At 21.4% G+C, this 25,524-nt stretch overlaps 8 protein-coding genes and 2 non-coding genes across 10 annotated transcripts; 5 read left to right on the forward strand and 5 right to left on the reverse strand.

The window, feature by feature from the left end:
- Positions 1 to 435: 435 nt before the first annotated feature.
- On the reverse strand, positions 436 to 1,761 carry PY17X_1120700 (merozoite surface protein 10, putative; the record flags this gene model as incomplete). Its single annotated transcript, XM_719398.1, has 1 exon — positions 436 to 1,761. The coding sequence occupies one exon, from the start codon at positions 1,759 to 1,761 to the stop codon at positions 436 to 438; it is 1,326 nt and encodes a 441-aa protein (XP_724491.1).
- A 2,041-nt stretch (positions 1,762 to 3,802) lies between these two features.
- Positions 3,803 to 5,593, forward strand: PY17X_1120800 (cleavage stimulation factor subunit 1, putative; the record flags this gene model as incomplete). Its single annotated transcript, XM_719397.1, has 1 exon — positions 3,803 to 5,593. One exon carries the CDS (start codon positions 3,803 to 3,805, stop codon positions 5,591 to 5,593), a length of 1,791 nt encoding a protein of 596 aa, XP_724490.1.
- An 876-nt stretch (positions 5,594 to 6,469) lies between these two features.
- Positions 6,470 to 7,129, forward strand: PY17X_1120900 (conserved Plasmodium protein, unknown function; the record flags this gene model as incomplete). The annotated part of the gene is made up of 1 exon (XM_719396.1): positions 6,470 to 7,129. The coding sequence occupies one exon, from the start codon at positions 6,470 to 6,472 to the stop codon at positions 7,127 to 7,129; it is 660 nt and encodes a 219-aa protein (XP_724489.1).
- A 134-nt stretch (positions 7,130 to 7,263) lies between these two features.
- On the reverse strand, positions 7,264 to 8,379 carry PY17X_1121000 (DnaJ protein, putative; the record flags this gene model as incomplete). Its single annotated transcript, XM_719395.1, has 1 exon — positions 7,264 to 8,379. The coding sequence occupies one exon, from the start codon at positions 8,377 to 8,379 to the stop codon at positions 7,264 to 7,266; it is 1,116 nt and encodes a 371-aa protein (XP_724488.1).
- Positions 8,380 to 9,296: 917 nt separating this feature from the next.
- On the forward strand, positions 9,297 to 9,368 carry PY17X_1121100. Its single transcript has one exon. It is a non-coding gene; the product is annotated as a tRNA-Ala (tRNA).
- A 219-nt stretch (positions 9,369 to 9,587) lies between these two features.
- PY17X_1121200 lies at positions 9,588 to 9,668 on the reverse strand. The gene has a single exon. It is a non-coding gene; the product is annotated as a tRNA-Leu (tRNA).
- Positions 9,669 to 10,609: 941 nt separating this feature from the next.
- PY17X_1121300 (conserved Plasmodium protein, unknown function) lies at positions 10,610 to 12,925 on the forward strand (the record flags this gene model as incomplete). Its single annotated transcript, XM_719684.2, has 1 exon — positions 10,610 to 12,925. One exon carries the CDS (start codon positions 10,610 to 10,612, stop codon positions 12,923 to 12,925), a length of 2,316 nt encoding a protein of 771 aa, XP_724777.2.
- A 472-nt stretch (positions 12,926 to 13,397) lies between these two features.
- On the reverse strand, positions 13,398 to 17,291 carry PY17X_1121400 (conserved Plasmodium protein, unknown function; the record flags this gene model as incomplete). Its single annotated transcript, XM_719683.1, has 1 exon — positions 13,398 to 17,291. One exon carries the CDS (start codon positions 17,289 to 17,291, stop codon positions 13,398 to 13,400), a length of 3,894 nt encoding a protein of 1,297 aa, XP_724776.1.
- Positions 17,292 to 19,057: 1,766 nt separating this feature from the next.
- On the reverse strand, positions 19,058 to 19,951 carry PY17X_1121500 (pyridoxine biosynthesis protein PDX1, putative; the record flags this gene model as incomplete). The annotated part of the gene is made up of 1 exon (XM_719682.1): positions 19,058 to 19,951. The coding sequence occupies one exon, from the start codon at positions 19,949 to 19,951 to the stop codon at positions 19,058 to 19,060; it is 894 nt and encodes a 297-aa protein (XP_724775.1).
- Positions 19,952 to 21,371: 1,420 nt separating this feature from the next.
- PY17X_1121600 (mRNA-binding protein PUF3) lies at positions 21,372 to 23,390 on the forward strand (the record flags this gene model as incomplete). The annotated part of the gene is made up of 1 exon (XM_719681.2): positions 21,372 to 23,390. The coding sequence occupies one exon, from the start codon at positions 21,372 to 21,374 to the stop codon at positions 23,388 to 23,390; it is 2,019 nt and encodes a 672-aa protein (XP_724774.2).
- Between the last annotated feature and the right edge of the window lie 2,134 nt (positions 23,391 to 25,524).

Here is a 25,524-nt window from a genome sequence, read left to right on the forward strand (position 1 = left end):
ACCTATGTAGGTATATGTTTGAATAAATATATACATGTAAGAATGCCTATATATATATACATACATATATGCATTACATATTGTATAAAATCAAAGGAATTCAAATATAACATCACTTTGATATCAAATGTAGGTCACAATGATTAAGTAGTGATAGCCAATGGGGGTGAAGTTAATAAAACATAAAATTGAAAATATTAAAAATATTAAAAAAATTAAAAAAAATTAAAAAATTAATAAAATAAAAAATGTATAAAAAAGTGGTAAAGAGTATATAAATATAAATATATATATGTATATGTATATATATATGTAATGCATGAATTACCTCAACTGAGGAAGGAAATAATTATACTGCACGACGCAAATTATTTATTTTTCCTATTTATTATTATTAGTTAATTTTTTCAATTTATTTTATTATTATATAATTGATTAAAAAAGAAATTTTTGAACAATGCAACCAATTATAATAAGGGATATATGTAAGAAATTATTGTAATGTGAATTCGGGACGCAAAAAATACCATCTCCAAAATAATCATATGAACAATGACATATAATTTTATTATTTTTAATTGAGCATTCAGCATTTTTATCACAATTTCCATTATTATTATTACAATCTTTAATAGGCATAGGAACACATTTAAAATATTCTACACTAGTATCTCGTACATAATTAGCTAAACATCGACATTCTTGCCTATCTTTCTCAATAATATAACATCGTGCATTGTCACCACATTTCGAATATTCGCATATATGATTAGTTTTAAATTTGACAAAATTAGTAATAGCAGTTATATAAAATTTACATTTTAAAACAAACCTTTCAATCTTATATACTGCTTCATCTAGTATCCTAGTTGTTTCTTTAAGATTTCTATTTTCTGCTAACAATGTTATACGCATTATATCAGCATGATCTATTATATCTTCTTTATTTTCTTTTTTTTTTTCTGGATTATTTTCAATAGTAGTATTTGAGGTTTCATTATTTTTTAAACTTAGAGTAGTTATCCCATTACTAACAGAAATATCTTCTTCTTCATCTTTTACATCATTAGTATCATTTGTTTGTTCATTTTGTGTATTAATATCATTACTTGGTTCTGTTGATATTTCACTTTGTTCATCTGTATTTTCATTATCGCCTTTTTCTTGATTAGTATCTATATTTACATGTACAGTATCATCATCTTCACCTTCTACGGTTTTATTAACATCTGAAATATCATCACTTTGATTTTCGGACTGATCAGAATTTGAATCTTTTATTTTACCAAAATTTGCTATGTTTGGAATTATACGAATTAATTTTCCTAAAAAAGAATCATCTTCGTTATTTATATTCATTTTGTTACTTTCCATATCTTCTTGGAAATTTTTAATGGTTTCTTTTTCGTTATCCGTAAAATTAAATACATCTATTTTTACATTGTCAGAATTTTGTTGTTCTTTTAAATCTTCAATTGGATTATTTTGTGGTTTGTTATTATAGTTTTCTTTTCTTATAAAATATGTCTCTTTAATATTATTTATTCCATCTTCTTCATCTGTTATAATAATATGGTCATCTATATTAATATGGTCATCTTCGATTTCCTCTATAACATCTTCCTCATTATTTTCTTGGCTTGTAGGGGTGACATTTATATTATTGTTTTTATCATTGACACTTGAAAGGGTTGCATTATTTGCATATACTATCAATAAAAATGATAAGGTAAATAATTTATTCCTTTTTGCAAGTATCATATTTTACTTAGCTAAGTTAGGTAAAAAAAAAAAAAAAAAATTTAAATGGCTAGCTGATACTAGAATAAGTAATATCACATTGCACACACGTGCATAGTATAATATTAATATTTCTTTTATATAATAATATGGTTTTTAATACATAACCATATAATTGTTAAAAAAAATAGAAATATATAAAGTGTAACCAAAAGAAATATGACTGAATTAAATGAATTTAATAAATGTCCAAATAACAAAATAATAAAATTATGTAATAGACAAAATCACATAAAAAAAGCGTTGTGAAAAAATATAATAAGAACACAACATATTTATTCATATTTTAATGCACTAATAATTAATTTTTATTTAATAATTTCTATAATAATTTTGGTTGTTATTATTAGATTGATTGAATGAATTGCCATAGATATTTCCTTATATTTTGTATATTAATTATTCAAATTAATAAAATAATTAAAAAAAAAATAAAAAGGTTGTTAAAAAATATAAAATAATTTTAGACAACTGAACGTATAGAAAGCAATACATAATATTGTGCATAAAATTGTAGGAATTTTTAATTATGTGATAAAATATATCAATTAAATTGGAGAAAATATTTATGTATAAATATATGTAGCATTATGTGTACATATAAAAAGTAGAATAATCGATAAGTTTATGTTAAAAATGTTAATAAATATTAGGCCAAATTTATGCGTACCATTTTTATTACATATTCTCCAAATGAATAGCTGATATAGTAACATTTTATTTTTCAAAAAAGGAAAAGAAAATTCTAGGTATTAATTGCTTATATAAATACCGCCAAAATTGGCAGTTATGTATATTTATATTTTATTTTTCTCTTAAAAAAACGAACAATGTCAAAACAAACAATGTTAAAACAGATAATGTTAAAACAGATAATGTTAAAACAATGTTAAAACAGTGTTAAAATGATAAGTATACATATTTATTTTTTTTCTTCATATTTACGTTTTAATAAATAATTTCGTCAGGAGTTGTTATTTAGGTTATACTTCATTTTTAAAAATTTCCTTTTGGAAATAATGTTTAGGATAATAGACATAAAATAACTTTTTATGATTTTTGAATGTTAAACAAAAAAGACAGAATTATATATGTAATATCAACATATTAAAAAAGGAAATATAATACCTCGTTCGTACCATAAAAACATTTTCAGATTATTATTTTGCAAGAATATATAACCAACCCTTTATAAAAAAATAATAGTAATAATAATGATAATAACATAAATTATAATATTTACAACGGCTGAAAAATAGCGTATATATTAAAATGCTACGCTATGCTTTTGTAAAAATTTGACAGTTGTATTATAGAATTGGAAAAACAAAATTCATATTTATTTTAAAGGAAAAATATACACATAAATATATGGAAAATATTGTTAATAATAATTTTTTTTTTAATATAAATAATTTATTTAATAAATTTCCTTTTATGTTAAGGTGAAAAATACACATATTCTTCTTCGTGTTATATAAACCTTTAAAAAAAAAATTCACAGCTTTTCATTTTAAAAACTTGCTTTATATTCTAGTATATTTTAAGTGACGTTAAAAAAAAAAAAAAAAAAAATTTAGAAAACATTTTCCGATAGTAAGCTTTATTTGCATCCATTTTTTATTTTATTAAAAAAAATATATATTTACATGTATAACAAGTATATAATTGTGTATTATGTAATAAAATGACAATTTTCTTTTTTCTTTTTTCTTTTTTAATTTATTAGTGTTTTATTTATTTAATAAATAAACATCCGCTTTGTCATATCATTTGTATAAAGGCATGCAATCCTTTTCTTCATTAACATTTATTTTGTGAAATTATATATATATATATATATGATTAATAGTATTGGGATATAAAAAGTATTAAAAAAAAATATATAGTAATATTAATTTAACAGTAAAGACTATAAATCTAAAAAATATGAATAAGCATGTGCTATATTTGTAGATTTCTAAAATACATCAATGTAAAACTTATCATAAAAAAATAATTAATGAAAGGATTTTTAGTGAAGAATTTTCTTTCATCTAATAATACAGATAATAAAAATGGGAATGATGATAATGAAAAAAATAAAAATAATCAACAGAATGAGATAGATAAAAATGAGAATGAAGAAAATAGTGGAGAAGGAAAAAAAAACGATATTCAAGCTAGCCAAAATAATAACGAAAATAATAAATCGAGCGAAATAAATCAAGAGGAAAAAAAATTAACATATGAAAAACACAACAAAGATAAATGTGATCCTCCAATGAATGAACAAAATCATATTACAACTGATACCCCTGATGGGAAATTTGAAAATGAAAATAATAACAACGATAATAGCAACGATAATAGCAACGATAATAGCAACGATAATAACAACGATAATAACAACGATAGTAATAATAATAATGACCTTGGAAATAACGAATATAAAGTAAAGGATAATACATTTTCAAGTATTGATAAAATGACATTTTACGAATGTGTGCTAAAACAGCTAGCTGATGATAACTTACTTGATTCATATAATACTTTAAAAAGAGAAATAAATTTAGAAGAAAATGCAAATAGCGAAAATAATTTCCTTTTTAATATGTATCAAAAGAGCTTATATAATTATCCTTCTAATGTAGTTGAGAGCGAAGAAACAAAAATAAATAAGTTAACAGAATATAATTCTTTAAATAAAAAAAAATCACATATATATAATAATAATAATTTAATATTAAACTATGAAAATAATAGCAACAAAATACGACAAATTTATTCTTACGATATTAATAGTCGTATAGAATTAATTCATAAAAATAAATGTATATGTTGTGCTAACAACATATCGAGAAATATTCTTTGTTCCGCTAGCTCGGATAGTACCATAAAAATGATAAAAATAAATGATTTAAAAAAAAAAAAAATATTTCTTATAGATAATAAACACACACAAAAAATAAATAGCCTAAAATTTCATCCAACAAAAAATATTTTATTTTCTGCTAGCGATGATTGTAAAATACAGATTATTGATATAAATAAAGCTTTAAAAAAAAAAAAAAAATTGTATTATAATCAATATAAACATATAAGAGACAAAAATAAAAGAAATGATGAAGAAACAGATATTATAATTCAGGATAAAAATCCATTTATATCAATGTATGTACACCCATGTGGTGATTTCTTATATGCATGTAATAAAAATGAAAATATAATCAAATTATATGATCTTCAAACTTTAAATTGTTTTATGACAACTAATAAAAATATGTATCATAATTCGACTATTAATCATATTAGTGGAACCTCGGATGGACATATATATGGCTCTGTTTCTGTTGATGGAAATATAAAAATATGGGATGGGCTTAATTCGAATTTAATACATACTCAATATAATGCACACAATGGTTATTCAATCCAATCAATTGAATTTAATAAATCAAATTTTTATATATTAACATCCGGTTTAGATGGTCAAACAAAAATATTTGATATAAGAAATTTTAAAACTTTATATACATTTGGAAATGGACTATCATGTATATCAAATAAAAGTATTTTTATGAATAACGAAGCTTTTATAGCTAATATTGTTCAACCTAATGATATTTTTGATTCAAAATTTTATATATATAATTCTTATTTTGGTAATATAGAACATAATATACAAAATATACATAATGATAAAATTACTGATATTATAAATGCAAGGGATGGATTGGATGTTCATACAGCTAGCTACGATGGATTTTGTAAAACCATCAAAATAAATCAAATGTATTCCCATGATAATTAATAAAAAAAAAATAAAGATACAAATTAAGCAAACTAATATGAATTTTATCTTAACACTTTTAAGATTTAATGATATATTCTTTAATATTAAGCAAAGAAAAAAAAAAAAAAAAAAAAAAAAATTTTTTTTTTTTTCAACTCAGTTTAATTAGCTAGCTATGAAAATAAAATTTATAGCATGTCTATCGATGTGTATATGTTTGCTTGATGTGTTGATATTTAAACTGATTTTTTTTAAGTTTGATTATTTGACATGCAGTTATTTTTTTTTCTTCAAACATTTGTCTTTTAACCATTTATATGTCATACAATATGTGCTCTTATATATAACATGCTATGCGAAATTGTGGCATTTTTTATTAACACTAAAATTAACTGTAATTGTTATTACATTTTTTAATATTTTTTTGAAAATTTTATAGTAATATATATTGGCTCATAGAAGTATATATTGGCTAATAGAAGTATATATTGGCATACACTTTTAGATCTCCATTTTGTGTTTCTTTCCCACTCGAAATCGGAAATATTATTTATGTCTTCTATCTTTTTTGCATCAAATTAGTGGTGGGTACATTCTGCATATGATATACACAAAACGCAAAATAAATTAAAAAATGTTAAAATAAATTAAAAAATGTTAAAATATATTAAAAAATGTTAAAAAATGTACACACACATATGTAGAAGGTGATAATATGCGAATTATTTGAATAAACTTTGAAAAATAATAAGATACACAAAATTGTAGACATATCATAAAAAATTATAGTTTATAAGAACATGAATATGTGTGCACACTCGATCTACTAATGCATATAATCTTTTTGGGAACTTATTTAGTGGAAACTTATAAATAATAATAAATTGAAAAAAAATGGAAAAAATGGAAAAAATAGAAACAATGGAAAGCATAGAATTAGAAGATATATGGGAAAACGTAATAAAAATTACTAGTCCTAGTATTACCAGTTTAGACAGCTCAAATGAAAGCAATATTTCTTATGTAAATAAAAGGGTTATAGAAAATAATAATTTATTGGTTAATATAAATTATGAATTGGATAGAAAAATTAATGACAATGATAATTCAAACAAACTTGATAATGATGTTAATAATAAAAAAAATAGCATAATTTATAATGGTGATAATATCGAAGTTAGTGAAGATAAAAGTTTATCTGATATTGAAAATGAAAGTATAATAAAATTAATAAAAACAGCCATGAAAAATAAAAAAAATAAAAAAGATTATGAATTTCGAAAATATATATCTGAAAGCAAGTTATTTTTTATTTTTGTACATATATTTTTGCATTTACTAAAAAATAAAAATAAAATTGAAAATCCATATGAGTATATTATTAATTGCTTTAAAATAAATTCAAATGAGACAGGTAGTTGTGATGAAGATGAGAGAAAAAAAATCATTAATGAAAATAATTTTTATAAAAAAACAAATAAAGAATTAATTAATAAAATAAATAATATACAACTCGAGATTATTGATATTCAAAAAAAAATGCATATACAATAATAATGCAGAATAATGTAGAATAATGTAGATAATATTAAAATAGTTAAAAATACAGAAAAATGGTAAATCTTGAGAATGTGCTGTCATATATTTTATTTTTTTATTTTTTTTTTTTTTTTTTTTTTTTATAACAATTATGCACACATCGATTTCATTGATTGGACGCATAACATAATCGTTGTAAATAAAGTTATATATAATTTATTTTTTGCAAAAAAATGAAAAATATGATCAGTATAGGAATTAGATATATGCTTCATTTTTATAATATTAACAGGTGAAAATGGGCCTGATATAAGATTACCAAAAATTCGATGAGAACTTTGAGGTATAGTAAAATTTGATCTATCAACAACTATTAATTCATGATATATATTTAAAAATTTATATTTTATATATAAATACATTTCAGTGTCTTCTAATATATCTGCATAAGATTTATTAGTTTCATAATTATCAACATCATTTTCTTGTTTTTTTTTTTTTTTTTTCATTTTTTTACTTGGAATTTTTATTAAAGGTTTAGGAATATCACAAAAATAGGCAAATGAATAATCATCATTAAATAATAATGAACTGTTTTCAACTTTTGATTGTAAAATAATTGTATAATCTAAAAATGGACCTTTTATATGTTCTTCAGTTATTGGTTGTATATTTAAACAATTATTTATACATTTTTTTTTTAAAGTTAAATTTCCAAATAAAGCTTTTTCTATTATTAATCCATTTTTTAAATTTTCTTCATTTAATTTTTTGTTATATATTTCTTTTAATTCTTCAATTTTATTAGCATAAATTAAATCTCCTTCTTTTTCGAGAATTTTTCTTTGATTTTCTATCTCGATATCATTAATATAATTATTTAAAGCATCATAATAAAATCTTTCAAATTTATCTGTTAAAATTCGATATGATTTTTGTATTAAAGAATAACATTCTTCATATTCACTAGGTAGTTTCTTATTAACTTCTAAAAGCTTTGATAAATATAAATAGCTTCTTCTAATAGTTTTATAATCACTATTTATATTAACATTAAGAATTTCATAATAATTTGGTTTACTATTACTTGATATAATATATTTTATTTTATCCATATAATTATTTATAAGATATTTTTTATTTTCAGGACTTATTAATTTTAAATTCGAAATTGAATTATTGTCTATTTCTGAAATATTTTCACTTAAATTTGAAAACTCACTTTTTTCCTCCATCTTATTTGAAACTACATTCGAATTTTCCATTTCAAAATTTGTCTCATATGGGAAATCCCGTTAAAGAAGTGGATTTATGCAAGTGGGGAAAAAATAAAAAAATAAAAAATAAAAAAATAAAAAAAATAAAAAAAATAAAATAAAATAAAAAAATAAAAATAAAATAAAATAATGGATAATTATAAGCTATTCCCTTTACAAAAATTCATTTGAAATTATTATTTTACACAATATTTTCCAAAAAAAAATATAACTTTCCAAAAAAAAATATAACTTTCCAAAAAAATAATAACTTTCCAAAAAAATATAATAACTTTCCAAAACTGTATTATAAATATACTTTAATTAAATTCGTTTTATTGAATGTGTATTTTCAAATTTTATAAATAAAAGGAGTATAAAATATATGCATCCACAAATTATCTTACTTTAGAAAATGTTACAAAATGCGCCCATGAAACGCTACGCATAAAAAGGGTACAATAAAAAGGATACGTATTAAAAGGATACACATAAAAAGGGTACAATAAAAAGGATACGCATTAAAAGGATACACATAATACATATTGGACGAACTTATTTAAAAGTTTTGTGATTAAATCTTGGCATTAAAAAGAGGGAATTATTGCATTAATTTCAATTGAATATTTTTTACATTGGTTTATTTTATTATATATATTTTTTTTTTTTTTGTATTTCGCCAAAAAATGTTGTAAATTTTTACACAAGTTACAAAATATTAAAAAGGGAAAAATAATAATTGTTTGTTTCCCCTGAAAAATAAAACAATGTAAAATATACAATTTTTTTAAATATTCAAAAAATTAAAAAAATATATTATATATATTAAAAGTGGAAATAAAAAAAAAAAAAATATATTTCATATGTATATAATTTATATTATTGTATCTTAATATACTCACAAATTTAAAGAATAAATAGTCTATGGGCTAGTGGTGTAGTGGTATCACGTTCGCTTCGCATGCGAAAGCTCCCGGGTTCGATTCCCGGCTGGTCCACAAAAATGTAAAAATAATAAAATAATAAATATATTTCATTTCTTAAGTTATTTCAAAACAATATACAAAGAGACCATATTGATAAATACGTGTAAAATAATGTTTTATTGTAAATATAAAAACGATCAAAATTATCTGTCAAAGTCAAATTATGCTTTTTTCCTTTTGATTTTAAAACTAAATAACGTGATAATATGTTATTAAATTGACGTTATTAATTGACAGAAGCGGGATTCGAACCCACGCCTTATACAGACTACCGTCTGAAGGTAGCGCCTTAGACCGCTCGGCCATTCTGTCAAATACTTATGGCCTTAAAATATACATAATAAAAATATTCTTATATTTTAAAATATATAAAAATATATTTATATATATATAGATAGATTTATAAATACAAAAGGAATAAAAAGGGAGAAATGTCATCCCGTTCAAATGTTGGAACATTATTATATAACTATCAATTAAAGGTTTGTTTTGTTAATATTTTAGATCATATATTTAAAAAAATAAAAATGATAGAGAAATAACAAGGAAAAGGAAAGTTGGTTATATATTGAAATAAATAATTTGTAATCAAATTTTATAGTTTACTTTTTATACATAAGGTTTAAGAATTATTTAATTTTCCATTTCGAAATTTTTTAAAAATAAAAAAATGTATAGATAACTGTATAGTATGAACTTTCATTCTACATACACAAATTAATAATAAAATTAGAAATGAGCTAGCCAAAAAATATTTTAAAATATTAGATGACTTTAACATAAATTTATGTCATATTATTAAGTAAAAAATATAGTTAATACATGTTAATATATATATAATTAAATCTTTATGAAATATAAATGTGATTGGATATCACCATTTGTAGATATATTTGTTTTACTTAATTTTGACTAGTAAATTGTGCCCAGTCAAAATATACGAAATGAGCGTAAAAATATGCACAGGAAATATATTTTTTCATAATTTTTGAATGAGCTTAAACTGAAAATATTAATCATTTAATAAAACTACAAATATATATTAATAGGACATGAAAAACAAGAACCTAAGGTTGTACTTTTTTCCAACAAAATAAAATCGGTTTTGTGAAGCTTGCCATTTTCAAAAATAGTGGTATTCATTTTGATATGTACAATGATGTATACCTTTGCATAAATTAATAAAGAAACAAATCGAGAGAATAGAATGTGAAAATATTAATAACTTAAACAATGAAAAAAACATATGGGGAATGATAAAAATAAAATTCAAATCTTTTTTGATATGTTATTATTTATTTTTCATTTTTGTTATTTTATATTTTCTTCAAATTAAGAATGTTTATGGATATGGAGTTACAAATACATTAAGATGGAATGGCGGATGTAGAAAATTTTCGAGATCAAAACAAAAAAACGGAATGAAAACCGGAATGAAAAACGGAACGAAAAACGGAATGAAAACCGGAATGAAAAACGGAATGAAAAACGGAATGAAAAATGAACAAAAAAATGAACAAAAAAATGAACAAAAAAACGAACAAAAAAACGTACTTAATAAAAGATATTCTATAAAATGTGAAGGTGATATAAAAAAACAATGTTGTATAATAGGAAAAGAAAAAATACCAAATAAAGAAGATTTAAAAACAACTCGAAATATAAAAAATAAGTCTAACAGTTATTTCAAATCATTATGTAATAATAATGTGTTAAATAAAAATGTCGAGGAAAATGTAAATTTTAATGATGGGGTCAAAAATTTTTTTGTTTTAAACCCGAACCCTAATATACTATTTCTAATTAATAATAATAATAACCAATTTGGAAAAATAAATAGCGAAAATTTAGGGGAGTCAAAAAAAAACGAAAAATCTATAAGTGAAAATAAAAAAAAAATCCGTCTTAAATTAAAAAGAGGATATTTAAATGATGTGTATAAAATTGAAAAGAACAAATTAAATACCATTTTATTATCTTTTAATGATAAAAGCATATTTAATAAAAAACAAACAAATATAAAAGAAAATATATTATTGTTAAATGGACAAACTGTTAAAACTGAAGTAGTAAAAGAATATCTATTTCATAAATTAAGATTAGAATATTATGAAAATATAAGAGATAAAAAAAAAATATTAACTTTAGATTTATGGTCTAAAGAGATTAATATCCCTATTGATAATTTAAAAAAATTAATTATTTATATTTATAAAATGAAAAATTTAATTCAAAAAGAAGATGAAGATTTATTAATAAAAACATATTTTTACAATAAAAAAAATATGTTTTCACTTTTTAGGAATACATATAATAATGATGGCAAAGCAAATAGCGAACCCTTTAATTTTAAAATTCCAGGCGAAGATGAAATTTATGAAAAGACCGAACAAGGAGAAAAAAGTGGGCGGAAAAAGGAACCTAAAAATGGGGGAAAAGGCAATGAAAAAAGTTATGAAAATTGTGAAAATTATGAAAATTGTGACATATTTGCAGACTATTTTGAAAACCACGACTCGATTTTATATAAAGATTGTGAAAAGCTAATAAATGAGCAAGTTCAAAAATTTATGGAATATATTAAAGATATAGTGTTTTTTGAAAATTCAATTTATATATTAGAAAAATTAGAAAATAGACCCCCATTATTAGAAGAGTTAATTTATGCATATAATTATCAGAAAGATAATTTTTTAAGAAAATTAGAAAATAAAATAAGATTATCTCAAAAATTGTTAATATATTTTATACCTTTAATAAGTAATATAGTAAGAAAATCTGAAATGAAATTAGGTAACAGTAATTTGAGTGAAGATGACTTTTTATTAGTTAGTTTAGATGCTGTAAAAAATGGGTTCAAAAAATATGATGTCGAAAAATTAGGAATCAAAAATTTAACAAAATATGTATATATGTGGGCAAAAAATAGTACTTATAATTATTATCAAAAACATAAATCTTTTGTATCGATTTCTTCTCATACATATAATGATTATAATAAAATAAATAAATTTGAAGAATCATTTTTTGAAAAAAATGATAGAAAACCAAATATAAAAGAAATAAGTGATGGATTAAATATGAGTGTAGAACGTGTAGAAAAAGCTATGACATCTATGGTTAATATTATAGATGCTGAAAAACCAATTACATATCAAAATAGTGATTCTGCACATCCAGAAAAAAATACTTACAAAGATTTAATTGTCAATGCAGATGATATTTACAGTTTTAATGAAATTATGTATAATGACATTGTAATAAAAGCATTACGAAAATTTATTTCTAAATCTTTAAAAAAAAAAACAAGTAAATTAATAATTTTTATGAAATTTGGACTTTTTTTTAAAAAAAAAAATTATTCTGATGAAGAAATTTGTCAAATTCTTAAAATTAGTAAAAAAAAATTTAATAAATATTTTCAAGATTCAATAATACAAATCAAAAATTTTATTAAAAAAATTAAATATAATAAAAATAAAAATGATCCAAGTTGTGATCTCACAACTTATTTAAATTTTTCTCAATATGATTTTATGGGAAATGAATTTTCACAAATAGAAATGTAAAACCTACTCGCCACCATTTTTTCACCATTTTTTTCACCATTTTTTTCACCATTTTTCACCATTTTTCACCATTTTTCACCATTTTTCACCATTTTTTTCACCATTTTTCACCATTTTTTTTTATGTCTATAAATGACGCTTGTTTTACACTTTTTATGTATTATTTATTTTTATAAGTTTATTAGTTCATTTTGTTAGTTATTTTTATTGGCATATTTCCACCTCCTCATCTCGGTGCGGTATGCCACGTATGCCCACACGGCGTGCACGAATTTGTTTTCCTTTTCGAATAACTTTTTGATAAAACAAATCAAACCAGAAAAGGGAAAAGAAAAGGGAAAAGAAAAATATCAAACCAGAAAAAGGTATAAAAATATCAAAATAGAAAAATATCAAAATATCAAAATAGAAAGGCATCAAAATAGAAAGGTATCAAATGCACATGAGCGGAAATGAGGCAGACTCGCCCTCGCTACTTTTCTGGGTTCGTATTGGGGTTGTACTTAAAATTAATCATAGCTCCTTTTTGGTCATATGACATATTTATTCCTTCGATAATCCTCGAATAAAATGTGTTATTGTTAACAGTTATATCAATTAGATCTTTATCAAAATTAATATTTTCATATGCACCTTTACCTGTTGAGTAGAATCTTTTACCAGGAAGGTTTTTCATAATTTCTAAATTAAAATCACCAAAATAAGAATCTTTGTTATCATTTTCGGTATTATTTTCAGAAACATCTTTAGTTTTATCTAAAGGCGTATTTACAAAATTTTCTTTTAAATGAGCATCACTGTTTTCTTCGTCAGATGTAAACACTAATATGTCTACATCTGAATCAAATGGTTCATTATTATTTATAGAAGTATCTTTTGAGTAATATTCACTATAATGTTTAATGTTATTAAGTTTTCCATTGGTTTTAATTAAATACTGACTAATAAATACATCATTTGCATTTTGGCTAGTTGCCATTCTTCCTGACTTATCAAATATCGTTTCACCATTAATATTAAAAATGTGAATATTCCAATTTGATAATGTTTTTTTTAAACATATGGATCCAAATACACCTATAATATTTATTTTTGTAACAAATTCGTCATTTTTATTATTCATTATTAAATAGTTTCCACATATTTCTACCTCATCTTCTTCTGATAATTTTTTTTTTTTTGAAAATGTGAGAATACCAGATAAGCAGTTGTAATCTGGAAATGGTTCGCTTATTTTGTTTCGTGAATTATCTTTTTCTGTTTCTTTACTTATGGTATTGTGATTATTATTATCATCATAATCTACTTCTAAACTTTCAGAACGTTTATTTGTTTTCAAAAAATTAGCTGTTAAACCAGATAATTGATAACCTAAAATAATTTGAAGCATACTTAGAATCATGCATAAATCATCAGTTAATATGTCCTTATTTTTAATAGCCTTATTTTTATTGTTAAATAAATTAGGACTATAATGTGTAACTGTTATAGATGTAACTTGTTTTATATAATTTAATGCTTCTCTTGCTTCGTATAAACATTCATCATGCATATAATTGTTATTTATCCAACTAATTTTCTCAGAATAATTTTTATAATTTAAAATAGTTTCAGAAGATTTATTAGGTATATCTGATAAAGTACCATAAGTAATTATATGTTTTGAATTTTCTAACATTAAATTTACAATATCCGGTTTTATAACCCATGGACAATCTATTACACTAAAATGAAAATGATATTTTTTTAAACATTCAGCTAAATTTTTTTTTATGGATTCTACATTTGTGTAAAAATTCATTTTGTTTATTTCGTCATCATCATTATTATTGTTATTATTTTTTTTTTTTTCAGACTCTTCATAATAATGTTTAGTGTTGTTATGATTGTCTTGTTCATATAATTGCTTTAGTGAAACAACTTTATTATCATCAAAAATTTTTATAATTTTGATATCTGAAAAATTTAAATTTCTATTACTTTTTTCATATTGTATGGTATTATATTTATTGTTCATATATTTCAGAACATTTTCTTCTTCTTTAGATAGTAAAAAAATATATTTTAATTTTATTTTATGCTCAAAAGATAAGTAATATAATCCATCATTTTGTACATAATAATTTATACCAATTATAGAATATTCAATTGGGTTTAAACAAAATTGTATATTATATAATAAATCATGAGAATAGTTGATATTATTTGTTGGAACATTTTTATTTTTTTTATTATTTTCTTTTTTTGATAATTTTATAGCAGATTTTATATATTTAAGAGATTTATTATAATTACATAATATTTTGTAACATGAAGCTATATTAATATATGTTGATGAATGTCTAGATTCCTTAAAATTTCGTAAACTTTCTTTTAAATAATATATTGATTTGTTAAATTCTCCAAATTTCATACATATATGTCCACATGCATCGGCAATATCTTCATCACCTTTTAATGAATAATAATTATCATAACATTCTTTTATATCTAATAATATATCTTTTTCTGTTCTACCATTGATATTAGGATAGCAAGCTAAATTTGTAAATGAACTTCGTATATTAAAAAAAACATCTGAATCATAATTGGAATATCTTAATAATGAAATTAATTCTTTTATTGACACATTAGCTGGATAATTATTAATATTATGAATAACAGATTTTTGCCAACTTATTAATATATCTGGTGGTATTTGCTCGACATTATCAAAAAAGGATGAAATAGTTCCACCAAAATGTATACTCATATTATTTAAATTTTTTAAATTTATTTTTTTCATTTTTTTGTAAATGGTTTCTCCTCCATTATTAAGATCATTTAATTGTAAATTTATTAAATCTCTTTCTGTATCATATTCATGATTTGATAATTTATTGTAATATCTATTATTTTTCTTTTTTTGATGTGCTTTGGCATTTTTTTTGAAATATTTTATTATATAAGAATTTTTAACTCTATCATAGGGAGTAATAGTATTTCCAGATGCATCTACTGATGATTTACCATCTGGTTTACTAAACAAACCATTTTCCATCACATTATTGTTTTGAATTTGTCCTCTAATAGTAAAATCGTTAGTTTTTTTATGAAGTAATAATGTAACAACTTGAAATGTGTCAGAATAAGGTGTATATATATAATACCCTCCTAAAGATAAAAAAAATAGACAAATCGCATTTAAATTAACCATAAAAGAAAGACTACCATGAACAACAATATGAGGATCTCTATAACCTCGAAATTCTTCATAAGATTGGTAACCTTTATCTCCTATTAGACATAATAATTTATTATTACTTAATTTTAATATACGCTTAAATAATATAAAAGCACCAACTGGTAATACAAATGATAAATTTTGATTAAAATAAGAATATAATTTTAATACAGTATATATATCTTCATATTTTCTTAAATAATCGGATGGTTTATTTGTTTGTTCTTTTTTAATTTCTTCGTCAATATCTATTTTTTCCCAATCCCATTTAACTGACATTCGTAACATAATATCTGCATTGGTTTTATCAGTTTCTTCTATAGGAGAATAAACTGATAAGAGAGCTCGTTTTGTACAATTTTCACTATTAACTATCCAGGCATCAGTTAATAAAGAATCTAAAACATAATTACATATTAAAACAATGGGTGTACCACTAGGTATATATTTTTTGGTAATTTCTAAATATATTTTATCTGATGTATCATTTCCATCAAAATATGCAAAATCTAACATTGAATAATTTGAATAATTCTTAGGTTTATCATCTGAATAATTTGTTTCATTATATGATGAAGAACAACATGAACTATTTGTAGAAGAATCATAATTTATCATTTCATTTTTATCATTTTCTGAATCATAATAAGAATTATTTTTACTTGAATATGTCTTATCACAATTATCTCTACTGTTAATATATTTTTTCAATTTTTCATGATTCATACAATAAGTTATATTATCTCTAGCTACATCTGTAAATACATATACAAATGGTTTTTCTGGTAAATTCATACTTTTAAAATATTTCTTATATTTTGATAATGCTCTCAAAATTAAGTAAGTAAATTTACCATGCCCAGCACCTATTTCTAGTATATAAATTGGAACATTACGATCACATTCATTACTATTAAACCAATCTTTCATATAATTAATTATTACTCGTGCATAATCTTTAGCTAGCTTGCTATTACTTGTTACGAATGATGGAACTATATTTTCTTTCCATGCATTTATTGCAGCTTTTTTATAATAATTTTGTAAAAGCTCCCATATTATACTATCACACAATAGTTCCTTTTTAGCTACACAATGTTTACTAGATGGATTTTTTTCAATAATTACTTCTCCACCCGACATTTTCTCTTCTTTGGATTGTAAGAAATGAGAATAAAGCGGATAAATGCGTAGATAAATATGTAAAAAAGTCTGTGACTATCTAATATATATATGTGTGTATACGTGCATATTTTTTTTTTTTTTCAGACGTATTTTTTTTGTGTGCAAACATTTACAACAGTTACAATTACCCTATAGTAAAAATCGTAGGTTAATTAATTTGTGCAAAGAAAAAAATTTACGTTCTCAATTTTTTAGTTAAAAATTAAGAATATATTTCATTAATGCAAAGAATAAAAAAAATTATAAAATGGTAAAAAAAAATTATGAACATGTCATAATATTTTTATTTTATTTCATTTTATGTCATATCATTTTATTCCCTTAAATTTGCTTTAATTAATTTTGTTCAATTTATTTCGTGTCTAGATTTTTACACTCTTGGCTCAATAAAGAAAATTAAAAAATTCAAATATCATACATTAATTATAAAATAAGCGAAAAACGAAAAAAGGGAAAAATTGTGTAATTATCCAAAAAAATATATATTTTGAAAAAAATTATATTTTGTAATAATACATAAGCACATGGGAAAATAATAAAATTAGTACATGCTCATTAAATATATACATATATATGTATATAATATAACTAATTTGCACACGCTATAATACAAAAAAATAAGAGGGGAATGCATAAATGGTACAATGTTAAATAGGACATATGCATGACAAATACTTTAGGTTAAAAAACGGTGCATACTATGTTATTTTATTTATTATTTTTATTACACCTTTTATAATTGTTATTTTTCATTTTGTATGGCCCCTTTCATGCAGCTTCATACACATAATAGTCGCAACAGATCATTCAGGTGTAGTTACACAACTTATTTAAAAAAAAAAAAAAAAAAAAAAAAGGAAAATAATGGGTAAAAATAAGCCACAAATAATTCTTATAAATGTATATACATTCATATCCTTAAAGAATAAAAACATTTACTAAACATTGAAAATAAGCATTTGCTAGAAATGATAGTCTAATATTGTGTGCTTATTTTTTTAACTTCATTTTTCTCTCTTTCCCCAAAGAATAAGCACATGCAATTATGTATTGTTACAAATTAAATTTATTTATATTTCGGAATTTTAATCTTTAACTAAAAATGAAAATAGGCTAGAACGAAAAAATATGTTACACCTCTCATGTTTGGTATTACTTTACACTAGTATATTAATTATTTTTTATTTAAAGGCTTCATAAGAAATTATATTCAACTAAATAATTAAAAATAATTTAACTATAGAATAAATAAAAGATATGATTGTTTTTTATACATTAATAGAAATTCTATTTTTAAGAAAAAAAAAAATAAAAATACTAAGTACCAATAAAATTGCAATTAATTTTGGAAAAATGTGAGAATCAATCAACAAGGAAATAACAAAATCGTGTAAAAAATTTAGTATTATATTTTTTATACAGATTATAAAATTGTAGCTGGTTTTATTATTTTAATTGAAATACAATACACACACATCCACCTAAGAAGTTATATACACAGAAATCCCATGTGATGAAAATTCACATAACTATAAAAATGTTTATAATGGTTGGTTATATTTGCATAGCTATTTATTTAAAGGTTGTAATAAAAAAATTAGAAAGAATTTGTTACAAATAAAAATAATGTTTTAATTTATAGTTTAAAAAAATAAAAAAATAAAAATATTAATTGATATATCAAACTTGGGTCATATAATATACAATATCATGATGATCTAAACTTATGAATTATCTTCTTCACTTTTATTTTTCCACTTATTTGATACCTTTGTATTTCCATGCATGGCTTTTCCTAACCCTAAACTAACATTTAAAAGTATTTTGGGGTTGTTAAAATTAGAAACAGCCATAACTATAGATGAAGCCATTTTTTGAGGATTTTCACTTTCAAATATTCCTGATCCTACAAAAACACCATCCATTCCTAATTGCATACACATAGCAGCATCTGCAGGTGTAGCTATTCCTCCAGCAGCAAAATTAACAACTGGTAATCTTTTTAATTTTCTCGTAAGTAATATAAGATCAATTGGTGCTCTAAGTTTTTTAGCAAAATTATATACTTCACTTTCATCTAATGAACATAAATATTTTATTTCATTATTTACTGTTCTTATATGTTTAATAGCTTCAATTATATTTCCAGTTCCAGCTTCACCTTTGGTTCTTATCATAGAAGCACCTTCTGATATTCTTCTTAATGCTTCTCCTAAATTTGTACATCCACATACAAATGGGGTTTTAAATTTATGTTTATTTATATGGTTATATTCATCTGCCATAGTTAATACTTCACTTTCGTCAAGCATATCAACTTTGAGCTCTTCTAAAATTTGTGCTTCAACAAAATGACCTATTCTAACTTTAGCTAACACATTTATAGAAATACATTTTCTTATCTCTTCAATTTTCAATGGGTCTACACTTCTAGCTACTCCATCAGTATTTCGAAGTTCAGATGGAATATTTTCTAAAACCATTACACCTATTGCACCAGCTTTTTCAGCTATTTTTGCTTGCTCTACATTTTTTACATCCATTATAACTCCCCCTTTTAACATTTCACACCATCCATGTTTAAGTAGAATGGAATCATTATCTGTGTAATCTCTCATTTTGATAAAATTTTCGAAAATGATATTTTGAATCGGTAATATTTGTTTTAAAAAAGAAACCTTTTAAATTTTATTAAAAAATTTCGAAATCTTTGAACATTTATTTTTTTATACTGTTTTTTTTTAGCAGAATTGTTCCACTTTTTTCTTTTAAATTATATATTATAATTTAACACAATTGAATTTACGTATATGAATACGAAAAGTTGAATAAACAAAAAAACAAATACACAATATAGATATTATTTTTACATTGATTTATTTGATTTTAGATAAAAATAGAGGCATACACAATTTTTCGGTAGGAGATTTATATTTTTTTTCAAAAAAAATAATAATTATTTTATTATCTTTAAATTGGTACAAAAAAATAGCGTTAAACTTTTCTAATAATTTTTTATATTATAATAATATATTTTTCAAATGACTTTTAAAAAAAAATATATATTTATATTTAACACTGTGGAAAAATATATACCACCATATTATTCATGTACAGTTATTTATATGTAGAAAATTTATTTCATGTACCTATTGATATATGCATAATCGGATTGGGAAATTGTAGTGACATTATTATTACCATTATTTTGTCATTATCATTACCACCATTTTGTCATTATCATTACCACCATTTTGCCATTATTATTATCATTATTTTGCCATTATTATTATCATAATTTTTTATTTTATTATTTTTTTTGCTTTTTCTTACAATTTCGAATTTTTAAATGTTCTACTGTTGGGCCATAGGAGACAAATATATTTTGTATGCAACCTGGTTATATATATGCTAACTATTTTAATATATTTTTTAATCCATATATTTATGTCACATTATATTGTATTGTAATATATTGTATTGTATTGTAATATATTGTATTGTATATTTTATACCTAGCCCAATACTGAGTTACAGAAATGGCTTTATTATGAAGAATGAAAAAAAAAAAAAAAATAATTTTCAAAAATATTTTTCCCTAAATTAGTACTCAAATAATATATGCATATAATGTAGGTATAAAATAACGTCGTTGGCATTATAAATTAAATTCAAAAGTTAATTTTTTTTTTTTTTTTGCAATAATATGGAATACATGCATTAGATTAATTAAAAATAAAATAAATATATTGTATACCAGTTTTATTAATAATTTACATTTTTTAATATTAAAAAAAGTATATTTATCGATAGAAAAAATTATGGTTAAATAAACAAAACACCATATTTACCTTAAAATCAGAATATAATTGTTTTAAATTTTTTGAGGGACAAATTTGTACTAAAATTAAAGACAAAAAAAAAAAAAAAAAAAAAAAAAAAAAGTAGAACATTGAAGCTACAACACTTTTTGTATGTTTCCCCAAAAACGTTCGAGTAAAATAAAAGCTTTGATAATATCAAAGAAATAAAAAAAAAATGGCAAAAACTTTTAAAAAAGGGAAATCAAGTAATGAGAAGAAAGAAAAAAATCATTTGAATAAAAAAACAGGGGGGGTAAAGGTTAATTATACAAAGAGAGATAAAAATAACACAGATAGAAATGATAAGAAAGGGGGCAAAAAGGTAGCCAAAAAAATAACCAAACAAATAACCAAACAAATAAGCAAACAAAATGAAGGGGGTAAAAAAAACTTAGTAGAAAAGAAAAAACAAAAAAGCGACAAAAAAGGTGACAAAAAAGGCGACAAAAATAAAGAAGATTGGAATGATAAATGCAAAGAAATTTTAAATGATGAGAATTTGTCTAAATCAAAAAAAAAAAAACTTTTAAAGGAATGCAAAAAAAAAAAATTTGCAGAAAATTACGATTATTATAAAAAGCTGAAATTAAATTTAAATGATTTATTACGATCAAAAGATAAATCAGAGAAGAATAAACAAATAGATATAATATATAATGAATTAAAAAAAATAGAACTAAGCAAATTTTGTCGTACAAATTTAGGATATCATATTATATCTGCTTTAATTATAAATAGTGATGAAGAATGTCAAAATAAATTATGGAAAACTATTAGCACAAATATGAATGATATTTGTGTATTTAATTTTGTTTCATTAACTTTTCAATGTTTTTATAAACATGCAAAAAATGATCAAATAAGAAATGATATTTGTATGTGGCTAATAAAAAATCCTAAAAATTTTTTAACAAAATTTGCTTCAAGATTATGGCATATAGTATTTAAAAAATTAAAAACAGACATGAAAATAAAAATAATTAATTCTTTAATATTACCAAATATTAATTCATTAAAAAATGTATCATTTGAACTTTTAAAAAAGCCCACAAAAGAAATGTTTATAACACTTAGCGAAGAAAATAAAACAGCAATTTCTAATTATATTATTGAATATATTGAAAATATTGTAGAAAAAGAATTATTATATAATATAGTTACACACAATATAATATTAACTGCAACTGAAATTCTGACTAAAGGAGAAGAAGATATAGTAAATGATAAACTTACAAAATTAATGGAAATAATACATGAGGGATGTGAATATTTAATATCTACAAACATTGGAAATAAAGCATTAATTTATTTATTAGGATATAGTACCAGTAAACATAAAAAAACCTTAATAAAAATTCTGAAAAATTATATGGTAGATTTATGTAAAAATAGTGTAAATTTTTTATTAGTAATTAGACTATTAAAAATAACAGATGATACTAAAATTTTAAATGATTATATTGTAAAAAAAATTACAAATTCTTTTGAGGAAATATTTAATGATTATTATGGATTTTATGTAATATTAGAATTTTTTTATGATATTAATCAATATAATGAAGATAAATATTTTTTTGTAGATTGGAAAAATATGATATATAGCAAAACTGTAAAAAGTGTGAAAGATGGAAACAAAAGAAAAAATGAAATTATACAGCCAATTATTGAACAATTAAAAAATATATTTAATGAAAAAGATAAATTAAATAATTATTTAAATGATAAGAGATATGTTATAATTATTTTTGAATATATACAATTTACACAAGATGATCAAATCATGAGTAATATTTTGTCTATTTTAGAAGATATTATATTATTCCTTAAAAGTGGTGAAAATGGTGGTGAAAAATATAATTGTAAAAATATTAATGACCTATTTTTAAAGCTTTATACATGCACAAAAAATCAAGATATATTTAAAAAAGTAATAAATAAAAATAATAATTCTTCAATGTTTTATCAATTATTATCTGATCTTTTTATTACAAATATAGAAATTATTCTAAAATCTGAATTAATTAAAACCTTTAATAATTTTATCATATTTATAAAAGACACTGATAATAATATATATCAACAAATTTTATCAAAAACTAAAAATATGAATAATGATGAAATTTACAACACACTAAAACAGACTTTACCAAATATGACATATTTTAATAAATATCTTGAGCTTATCAACCAATAATTAATAATTTTAAATCTTATTTTTATTTCTTCTCGACACTACGCAGTTTGGATTGTTATATACCAACATTTGTTATATGCCCACATTTATTATATGCCACATTTGTTATATGCCACATTTATTATATGCCACATTTATTGTATATGCCTGGGCTTTGTCAGAATAGCTAACTACTATTATGTAGATACATTTTTAAGGGGTAAAATATAACCAATGCTAACTTATGCAAAATAAAGATTGTTGGAATTTATTTATTATTTTTTTTTATTAAACAATTTGTATACATACACATAAAACTATGTATTTATGCATATATATATGCATGTTTTTTTTTTAAATATATATCTATAATAATTATATTAGAATTCTTTTATTAGTTAAGTTAGAATATCTTACTGATTTTTGTATCTCTATATATCATGTATTAATTTATAAAAAAATTTTAATCACAATATTTTTTTTCATCAATAATAGTTTATTTTTGATATTTGTACATTTCTACTATTTTCATAATTTTTTTTTATTAAAAATTCAAACAAGACAGGATAAAAAATATAAATTATATTTTTTTTTTGTCGAAATTTTTTAAAAACAAATATATATAAATTTACATGTCTCAATAAATAGTATTTTATATTTTTTTAGATTTATATAAATTATTTTCAAGTTTTTAGCAATAAAAAATATGAATATTATAACACATTTTTCCTGGTAATTTTATGTTTGTAGATGATTATGGTTTACCTTTTTTGTTTATTCAGTGACTTAAGCACAACAACAAAAAAAAAAAAAAACATTGAACTTTAAAAGTATATAAGATTTATTTCTTAATTTTCGCAAATTTTAAAACATAACATGCATTTAAGTGCATATAGATATACAAATATCCATAAATAATTTATTATAAATATATATATATATATATATATATATATATATATATATATATATATATATATATGGGCTTATATTGTGTGTAAATATTATCATACATTTACAACACTGTTTTTATTCTTGTAAATTAGGGTACGAGATTTTTCTGTATTTATTAGTATTTTATAATGTGTGTGTATGTTTTATATAAATAAGACTAAATTATAAATATAATAATTTCGAAGATTTCACATATGTACATACATAATATATTAAGCATGCTTAAAAAATAAGTAGGGAATAAAATATGTACCAAATGCATTTACTATACTATATTTTTATAGAATTAATACAGTCTTCTTATAAAAAAAAATATACAAATTCATTTTTAGGCAATATATTTATTAAGCCGTAAATATGTGTATACTTTTTTTTATATAAGCATAAATATATTAGCTTCAAAAATGCACACCATATATGTTCTAAATAAATTTCCGTTTTAACTTTCGTTTTTTTGAGGGAATATAAAATTTAGTAAACTTATGTACATATATTAAAAGTTAAGCATTTTATATATCAAGAAAAAGGTGTATATTATTTAGTATGTGTACTTGTATTTGTGATTGATATATTTTTTTTTTTTTTTTTTTATTCTATCCCTTTTTATGTTTTATACTATTTATTTTTATTCTTTCACAATTCCTACATATATAAATATAGGATATATTGTCTTTTTTTTTTTTTTACTTATTTATTTTTAGTTATATATTTTTGTTATTTATAATATATTTGTTACCTTCAATTGTTATCTTTAATTTTTCGCAAAAAAAAAAACAACTTGTTAATTTTATAGATTGTATAATAGTATAAATTTTTTTTGTATAATTTGTGATAATTTTCCAAATGAATAAATGTATGAATATATAACTTTTAATAAGAAAATTATTGTAATGCGTAGTTTATAATTTTGTAAAAATATATCTTTTGGATAAAAGTAAAGAAAAAAAAAAAAGAAGACTATTTAAGCAGGTAGACAATATATAAACCTATACATATTAACATATATTTGGGAATTATTTTTTTTATATCATATATGTCAATTCATATATTTATATATTTTTTCGATTTTTCAGATTAAGGTGCTTTTTTTGTCTTTTATTTTATCTTCTTTCAAATGAGCTTTATTTTGACTTGAGGTTATGCCATAACATTTTTCAGTGAAAGAGAAGCTATAAAACAGTGTATTTATAATTTTAAAAAA

Source organism: Plasmodium yoelii, assembly GCF_900002385.2.
Source record: "Plasmodium yoelii strain 17X genome assembly, chromosome: 11".
Classification (NCBI taxonomy): domain Eukaryota; phylum Apicomplexa; class Aconoidasida; order Haemosporida; family Plasmodiidae; genus Plasmodium; species Plasmodium yoelii.